This window comes from Cornus florida, unplaced genomic scaffold (genome assembly GCF_030987335.1).
Source record: "Cornus florida cultivar Cherokee Brave unplaced genomic scaffold, ASM3098733v1 CherokeeBrave_3.0.0_Hap2_Chr08, whole genome shotgun sequence".
In the NCBI taxonomy this organism is placed as follows: Eukaryota; Viridiplantae; Streptophyta; class Magnoliopsida; order Cornales; family Cornaceae; genus Cornus; species Cornus florida.
In genome coordinates this window covers 14,315,064-14,324,199 of record NW_026775578.1, presented here as the reverse complement: position 1 = coordinate 14,324,199, position 9,136 = coordinate 14,315,064, and the positions used below count along the sequence as shown (strand labels likewise).

Genomic DNA, 9,136 nt, shown 5'->3' with positions numbered 1-9,136 from the left:
TTGTAACATTCTCCCCCTCCCGAACTCGCAACGGCAACGCCCTTGTTGCGATCGGGCCACCTTGTTATCCGGATGGTTCACCAGGATGCCTTCTGGATCGTGCGCTTGGCGTGGCACCAGATCAAAGATTGGGTCTAACTTTGATACTAACTGCAACGAGTGGGCGCTTGCCCATTTATTCAAAAACTTAAATTGTTGAATAATTGCATATCCACCAATACATATCTACCTATTTATACTCAATTATTTCCTTATTAGAATCCGATAAGAAACAAATCTACCCTTGTAACACTAATATATATATATATGTATGTATGTATGTATATTTCAAGGGTTGGATTGGTCAAGACCTTTCACGTGCATTCCATCATAATATGTTATATATATATATATATGTATGTATATTTCAAGGGTTGGATTGGTCAAGACCTTTCACGTGCATTCCATCATAATATGTTATGTGATTCCCATCAAATATTAATACTAGGGAGTATTATACTATTATATATCGCAAACAGGCTTAAGGACAGGCGATCGTGGGTGGAATAGTGCCATTAATTTATTGTCATGGTGGAATAGTGGCATTAATTTATTGTAATTAACTTGAGTTGGTGGCATTAATTTATTGTAATTAACTTGAGTTGGTGTTTTTTTTTTTTAGTTAAGGACTTGACTTGGTGTTGTTACAAGGGATTTACTTTACATTCTATCAATTTTTTTTATAGAGGTCTTGTGGACTCATCGGTATTTTTTTATTTTTTAAAGTAAATGGTGAGAATTGTTTCTTGCTAATAGCAAAAAAAGAAAAAAAAAGGAAAAAAATCCAAATTCTTCACCCTATGTTGTCCATCTATTTTTTTATTTAATTTTTTTTTTTTAAAGAACCCAATAACTTTTTAATAAATTTTTCTAGCCTTTATCGGCTTTAGGAGATGGCACAAACGAATTTTTGTATTGAATTTTAATTTTCTATGAAAAACAAATGTCAAAGCATTATAGCACGTCTAAAAGAGAAATGTGATTTAAATTTTACATCTTATCACTGTCAATAATAAAAATCCAGCTTCGCTGGTGAAAAAAAATAAATAAATAAACATGTCTTTCAATTTGATCCATCTCCATACAAAAATTGTAAATTCTGGATAAATTGCAAAATGCAATATGGAGTAATTAGATTACCTACTTTTATACGATTTTACCGTGAAACCACACAACAACAAAACCTTTTCCCAGCGTAAAAGTAATAAATTTACATAAATTTAACAATAATTTTATTAAAAGCTTTTTGAAATTGACATATCCTCCTTATTGGATTAGAGTGTTTCTTTTTAAATTCAGAGGATAGTCTTTGCACTTGAATGGAACTCTTGACAAAACCAAACTTCAATTTAAAAAGGTTTCCCTCTCATTTCCAACACAAAACCCAAGAAAATGAAGGCCAAACAGTCTAACACCAAAGGCTTTAGCCTCCGCTCAATCCTAATCCACTCTCTCTGGATCACCATCCTTGGTGCATTGCTCTTCCGCTTCGCCACCGCCAACACCCAACAACTCATTTACGTCGAAATCTTCGCCATTGCCGGCACAATTCTCGCCACCGCCCCATGGATCATTCAGCTGCTCCTATCCTTTGTGATCATCTTGTCCCACAATGCCGGAATATGTGACCTCACGTGGCTCATCGGGCCACCGTGCAAGGAGGGTTCAACAGCCATGGATGAAGACATCGAGGATGGTCGAGGATTGATTCCAATCTACGGAAGGAACAGAGTTGCTAATGGTTTTGGATCTAATCTGCTGGTCCCAGTTGAAGGAAGAAATGGTCCTCAATTGCAAAGAAGCAACACAGTTTGATCTGCGGATTTGAATTTGCTTGGGGTTGGAGCAATAAAATCGTAATAAAATCTTTAACTTCAAGCTCTGCTTAAATTTGAATTTCTCTTTGAAATATCTTCTTTAAACTTTAGTTGTTACATATTGTATCATTCCCGGTAAAAGCAACATGAAAGTACTATCCAAAATAGAAGGTTGAAGGTTCTATAAGAGCAATGTACCTGTTTAAACTTCAAACTCTACGGGATTAACAAAAGAAGTTACTTTAGTTAAATTCGTTCAAAATTAGCTTGACATACTATGATCCTCATGATATCTCAGCCCTGAGTACAGAGATCGCAGAACCGGCTTAAATCAATGGCTACTAATGTTCTTTCTCTGCTAAATTCCTGGCCAATAACAAAACTTTGGGCAGAAAAAAAACTTGGTTTCCCAGAAACAAAATTAATCTTCTATTCACAGGTCATTAACACTTCTGATAATAGCCAAACTGAGCATAATTGAGCTCAGGAGTCATTATATAATATTGCAGTGAATAGGAATATGACAAGAGTGAATTGTGTTCTCTTTTTTGCGGCCAAAGTGTCTTCCTACAAGTTTCCAAGTATACTCTACCCATCAACTGGTATTGGTCTATTATTACTGAAGTAAAACTAATGACACTAATTTTAGAACTTTTAGCTCCACGGTTGGTGGAGCAAGCCTATGGTATATACATCAGGATTTGTTGAATCAAATTGCAAAAATGATATCAGTCCAAGGCAGAAATGCCGAGGTTTATTTCTCCCGTGTCTTCAGTATCTTCTTTGACGTGAGTATCATCTATATCCACTTGAATAGCAAGCGGGCCTTGAGGGTTCCCGAAAAGTGTAGAGACAATGTGTCTATGGCATCCATCACAGAAATAAAAATAGCTGAAATGGCCATCGTAACGGAGCTTATGCACCATAGCACTTGGTAGAACTCGCTGCACGAAATCAGTCATTGACGGTGGGACCACCATATCATCCATCCCCTGTTCAGCATTGAAACGTTCACAATAGAAAAGAGAAGTCAGCATAAATAAAACTTTTAACTGACATTTGAAACTGATAATACCTCTGAAGAACATATATAATACATATCTAAGTCTTTGATTCTCATTACACAATTTGTGGCCTTAAGATAGTTTCCAGAAGGAGTAGCTCACAACAAACGACTATTTTTATCTGCAATCTATATCACCATGCATCCAGAATTTACAACATTTCGGCAAATAATTTTCTTAAGCTCTGTCTAAATCTTGGAAAGTAGGAAAAGGATGGGAAAATGTTTGAGACACTGAAGAAAGTAAGCCCAGTTTCAAGCGATTTCAAGCATTATCCTTTTTCCCTTAACCACCTTAAACTACAACCCTGCTTTAAGAGAGTGGCCACAATCATTTCATCTAGCATGAAGAAAAGCAAGCTCCGCAATATATATATCTCCATGTTGGTGATCTTACATGATCACTACAACATGGTCAAAATACAAGAAACACAGAATAAGATGGGGAGGATCACACAAGAGTATACATACCAAATTATCTTGATAGCATCTACTGCCTAAAGTCTTACTCTTAGTGACTCAGTAACAAGACCAGGAAGACGTCCACTGACCTGCCAGATCTGTATTGGGCCAAGAAAGCCTGTCAATTCTTCTTCTGTCTGACTGTACATAGATTTAAGCCATTGAATGATGCCTTTACCACGGTGTTTCTTCTGTATTTTAAGGTCTGCAAGTCTGAAACCCCAATTTGAAACCTGCAAGACAGCTTCCTCCACAAATGGTTTTACATTTCTCTGTCGCACTGATTCCTCCACATCCCTCTGCCAAAATTCTTCAAACTTCGGTTCCTCTATCAAAACTCTATCCTAGACAAATCAACAATGTCTTCACTAAGAACCATAAAATGAATATGCATGAATACATCTGTGTGTGTGTGTATTTATATAAACAATTCCCCTTCAGTACAAGCACCTGCCATGTTTTGTTAGCTGTGCCAACACCATCAGTGTTCCCAAGCCAAATTGTCAGTCGATTTTTTTGTAATGATTTTGTTTCTAATATCTTTTTTTTTTTGATAAGTAATTTTGTTTCTAATATCTTATTAAAATATATCTCCTCAATCAAAATTTATAAACGACTAGAAGACTAATGTATAAGAATGTAATCAAGACCTAAGTTGGTACAGCTCAGTGATAAGTAGCCAAGATAGCTCACCCAATTTCCAAGCGACAATGATAACCACTTGTCTATTTGACCATGCTTTCCTGACAAAAAGCTTCGGCGGTAGAGACAAGAAAGTAATCTAGGAAATCTGTGAGCTAAAATGTACATCAGTTTCCTTCTTGGTGTCCATTTCTCCCAGGTTCTAGACCTCTCTCCCTTAGTCATGCTTGGTTCATATGGATTAACCATTGGAGCAACCATTGCTGCGCCTGAAATTTGGTCAAAATTGGATTAGAGACTAATTCATCTAATAGAATAAAAATCAGTTCATTATCCATCCTGCCTAAAACGCATTTTAAAAATCTCTTACACACACTTGGTAGCATTCCTGCAGATGCACACTGCCATACGTGTTTTCAGTTAAACAAAAATATATTGTCATTCCTCAACTGCTACAACTATACTGGATTGCAGCATGATAAAATCACGTAATAACGTATGAATTGGATATCCCATTCCAATATAAGGGTGTACTTAAGGCTTTATCCTTTTTAAGAATTTGCAAGCTTCAGAGTTTAACTGCTATTTTACACCCTCATTAAAGCATCTGGAATTGGCTGCACACATGCCATTCATTTATTCAAAAGCTTTTATAAGTCCTAGTGAGAGGATCATACTCTTAATAGATCATTAAGTACAATTTTTCAAATATTCATTTATTGCAAGTATGAGTGCCATATTGAACCCTAAAGTAAGAAACCAGAATTCTTGTCCATTATTGTACCAAAACAAATCATATACTGAGGGAAAGAAAAAGAATGTATTGGTTCTAACTGTTTGAACAATACAATACCAAGATAACCTAATTACAGCCAAATTTATTCCACAAAAATCGGCTGATGCAAATGCAGTTGTGCTGATCCTAAGCAACCATTTCAGAGCAGTATTCAGTATGAACATGACAAATGAACAGAAATACAGATGAAAAAGAGCAAATACCTGCAAGTCTATCAGGAATGTATCTGAGTGCAGCCCAAGCATGTATGCTACCTCCCGAGTATCCCACCACCCAGAACTTTTCAGTAATACCCACAGCATATGACAAATGTAACATATCAAGAGCTGATGATTCAAGGTTTCTCTTTGGATGCGGATCACTTTCCCCAAAACCCGGAAGATCATAAGTCACCACGCGAATGCCGAATTCTTGCAGAAGTGAATCTTTTAAACCAGGTATTCCTATTTTAACATAATAAATAACAAATTGAATATGTGCACATATCAGCATGAAAAGGTATTACTAATCAACTCTTTTTTTTTTTCTTAGTTGATACTAACGCATGCCACCACAACCGTCCCCCCCAACCCCGCCCAAGGAATTGTTTGCACCCAAGAGGAGTTACTAATCAACTCTTTAATTAAGCCACTTTGATAAAAACATTCGATGGAAAGATATTTCTACCTGCAAGTCGGGATGAAAGAAAAGAATGTGGAACAATCATGGAAAACCTTGCTCTCTGAGCTGGAACACCTTGCTCTTGATAAGCCAAGTGTCTGCCATCCGGTAGCAATATACGACTAGCATTAGGAGGATGTATACGCATTTTCTTTACCAATGGTGTAGTAGTGTCATATTCAGTATTTGCATACAGTGCTGCAGACCAGTTAACTGTGTTGGGTAAGATGCTCAATGATGGTATGACAACAAAGAAAAAATCAGTCGCGTACTCGATAACTCAAGTATTTCAAATACTAATCTTGTGGAAGAACATCAAATACTCAAATATTATACAAGACAATAAAGAAACACCGAAACTACTGAGCTAGTGAGCAAAAACAGAAATTATCCAGGAGGAAACAAGGTTCATACATAATGATTAATGAGTAACAAATCCGCTTCACTTCTTATAAAGGTTCAGTTCTCTCCAGTCTCCACTGATTATGCAGAGCGCTGAGAGACGTCATATTTATCTAAAAAAATTTATTCACCCACACCCACAAACTTATACAGATACATAGGCAGAGTAAGACATACAAATTTATTTGCAACAATCACCACCAGTCTATAGCAAATGCATCAAGCCCTAAAATTTCATCACTAGTCTTTGGCAAACTCCTCCATGTTCAGTTTCCTTAAAATTTCAGCGGTTAATTAAGCTGTAGTTGTATATGACAGACTGGAGAGCTTAATCCCATATTTGCATTAGCTTCACAAATATCATGGGTACTTTGACAATTGAGAAAGTTCTTAACAGCTTCAACTCTCCGCAAGCCCTTCCATAACTTTTCCTAGAATCTCAATTTCTGTAAGACAACGAGGCATCATTCCCAGTTCCAAGAGCTCCATTGCCTTTCATCTAATTAAGTCATTACAAACGCAAAAAGAAGTAAAAATATCCGCTGCTTGTGTTGCTGCAGGAGCACTTAAAAATTGACACTGGAAGTGGGGACAAAAAAGCTTATTATAGATATGCCTGTATGACTTATGAAAGCAATGCCATACCATATGACTATCCCCTGCATAGTTGCTTCATGGAATTCATCATCCCGAATCCCACGGGCTCCATGCACAGTCAACCAAAGCTGATTCAGCAAGTGCTCTAATAATATCCACAACATGTTGGTAGGGAAGTGTTTTGCAAGATAAGTACAAGAGTTCAATTTTCTGATTGATAGCCTAGTAAAGTCCTCTATAAAATTGGGAAAAAACAGATGTGGAAAATGAGTTTAACTGAGATATGGCAATTCAAATCAAAATAGATAACCAAAGAGAACAATATCAGCACCAAAATAGTTAGGAGATATGACCAAATTATATATTCTGGTTTGGGGTACAGGGATGACACAGTAGAATTCTCCAAAAGCATAGCCAGTTCTCTCATATCATTCATGAAAAATTAAATAGTTGACTACTGGGACTAGTAACCTGTGACGCAATATGGTGTTCCCCCTAAGCTATTGAACTTCAATTAATCAAATAAGAGGTACTAATTTCTGAACAAATAATGTGTCACACTAAGCTATTGAACTTCAATTAATCAAATAAGAGGTACTAATTTCTGAACAATTGATGAAAGACTGATTAACCACTCACAGAGAAAATACTATAAAAGCGCATGAAACTCCATCAACATGGGATTTAGAAAGAATTGGTACCAAGATGTACGAATAATGATGAGCCCAAACCACAACACAACAAAATAAGTTCCAATGGAAAATGAATTATGATCTTCTAACATGACTGAAATTTGGAATACCACAATAGAAGTCCCAAGATTCTCTAATATTCTGTTTGGTTGTGAAGAGAGCAAGAAAAATAAATAAATAATAATAACATAAACAAAACCAAGCTGCTTTTGTTAAACTTCATTATGGTCACCGAGAAAAATGATAAACTCAATTCACATCAATCAAGCCAAAAATGTTTATATTCCGCTCAACTGTTGTTTTTTGTTCTAGAGTCCAGCTAATGAAGAATTTAAGATACGAAATTAATAGTTTCTCTCGTTTTCCTACATTTTCCCGTCAACCAAACAGAGCAAAAAGTAACGAAACAATTCTATATTAAAATCCTCAAAGGTACCTCCAAGAGCAAGAATGAAAACGAAGAATATCACAGTCCAGGAGTGAATTGGATCGCGATCCTCCGGCAAATACTCATTCAGGAATCTCAATTTCCCACAAGCCTTCACACATGGACCCCTAAACTTCCTCACGACATACGAATCCTCTGTTAGAAAATTCTGCTTCACTATATCTCTACAACCTCTACCAAACTCTACACTCATCTCCCCCAAACCCTTCGCAAACTCAACCGCATGATACTTCCAAGTCTCCGACTCGCCACCGCTTTTGACTCCAAATTCTGCCGCCGCCGAGGTCCTAACTCCGATTCCTCCGCCACCGCCGGAGGCGGCGGCGTATCGAATCCCTGTGTCCCCCACTAGACCTGGAAACTCTTCTCTCCATGACCTTGTATCGTTAGCCTCCGACATGATTCGAACTGAGAGAATTGAATTGAATCACTCTAGGACGATCAAAAACCACTTCAATGGCGTGAATTTTAAGCTTGACTGATGGTTATTTATGGACCATTGACACTTTGACGATGACTAAATTGATGTGCGAAAGGTCCATATGTATTCGGTGAAGACAAGGACAAACTCTCTATATAGAGAGAGAAAGAGATGGAGAAAGAAAGAGATAGAGTGAGAATGAGAGACAGATATAGAGAGAGAATTTTGTTTTTTGTTTGCCATGAATGGTTGTTTTTGAGTTTTTTAGGTGAAGAGAGGGGACCAGAGTGTAATTTAACGAGAGTCTGGGGGGTGGTTGGTGAGGAGATAGGGTACAAAGGAGATTTAAGGGTGGAGATTTGTCCACGTGGGCAAGGTAACGCGTCAGCGGCGGTTGGCATTTTGCATGTGGTGGGGTTGGTGGTTTACTTGGTTGGAGCAACGGCCGTTACCGTCCGGTGAAAGAATAATTTTTGGAAAGTGACGCAATTACTACTAGTTAATACTTTAGTTTAGTTTAATAAAGAAATTAATATTTTGGTACGAGTTAATAATTAGTTGAGTTTAATAAAGAAATTAATATCTTTTTACAGGTTAATAATTAGTTTAGTTTAATAAAGATATTAATATCTCAATTTTTCATGGATACTTTAACCATGAGTTATTAGATTCAAAATTATATGTTGGACAGGGAAAAAAAAAAAAAATTAGATTCAAAATTATAAATCCTTTTTCCAAGTAACCACTCTTTTATTTATTTATTTAATAAATGTTTTTTTTTTTTTTTTTAATACTTACATAAACCCTAGATAAGGATTTATAATTTAAACTCGTCCTCATCGCGGGTACGAGTTCTGAAAAACATATGTCCGGCTCTTTATACTTTATTTATATGTGTGTGTGTGTGTTATAGATGTATGTACATTATTGTATTCACACATATATAATTATTTACATTGTATAGATTTTATTAATTTATTTATATAGATAACACAGAAAGTAAAAAAAAAAAAAAAAGTAAACAGGGCGGGACGAGCATAGGTACACATATTTCTTGAGGGGCCGGATATGAGACGGGTATGAATTTTTTCATAATT

The 9,136-nt window shown here is 36.4% G+C and overlaps 2 protein-coding genes across 3 annotated transcripts; one reads left to right on the top strand and one right to left on the bottom strand.

The window, feature by feature from the left end:
• Nucleotides 1-1,431: 1,431 nt before the first annotated feature.
• LOC132269527 (uncharacterized) lies at nt 1,432-2,098 on the top strand. Its single transcript, XM_059770761.1, has one exon. It carries the CDS (start codon nt 1,432-1,434, stop codon nt 1,852-1,854), a length of 423 nt encoding a protein of 140 aa, XP_059626744.1. The 3' UTR covers nt 1,855-2,098.
• A 163-nt stretch (nt 2,099-2,261) lies between these two features.
• LOC132269526 (uncharacterized) lies at nt 2,262-8,278 on the bottom strand. 2 transcript variants are annotated; one of them, XM_059770759.1, is made up of 6 exons: nt 7,607-8,278; nt 5,486-5,692; nt 5,023-5,262; nt 4,075-4,292; nt 3,471-3,725; nt 2,262-2,848 (listed from the first exon to the last, which is right to left on the bottom strand). In XM_059770759.1, the coding sequence occupies exons 1-6, from the start codon at nt 8,016-8,018 to the stop codon at nt 2,585-2,587; spliced, it is 1,596 nt and encodes a 531-aa protein (XP_059626742.1). In that variant the 5' UTR covers nt 8,019-8,278; the 3' UTR covers nt 2,262-2,584. The 2 variants fall into 2 exon arrangements, with proteins under 2 accessions (XP_059626742.1, XP_059626743.1); XM_059770760.1 differs by having other exon boundaries at nt 5,486-5,677; nt 7,607-8,277.
• Nucleotides 8,279-9,136: the final 858 nt, after the last annotated feature.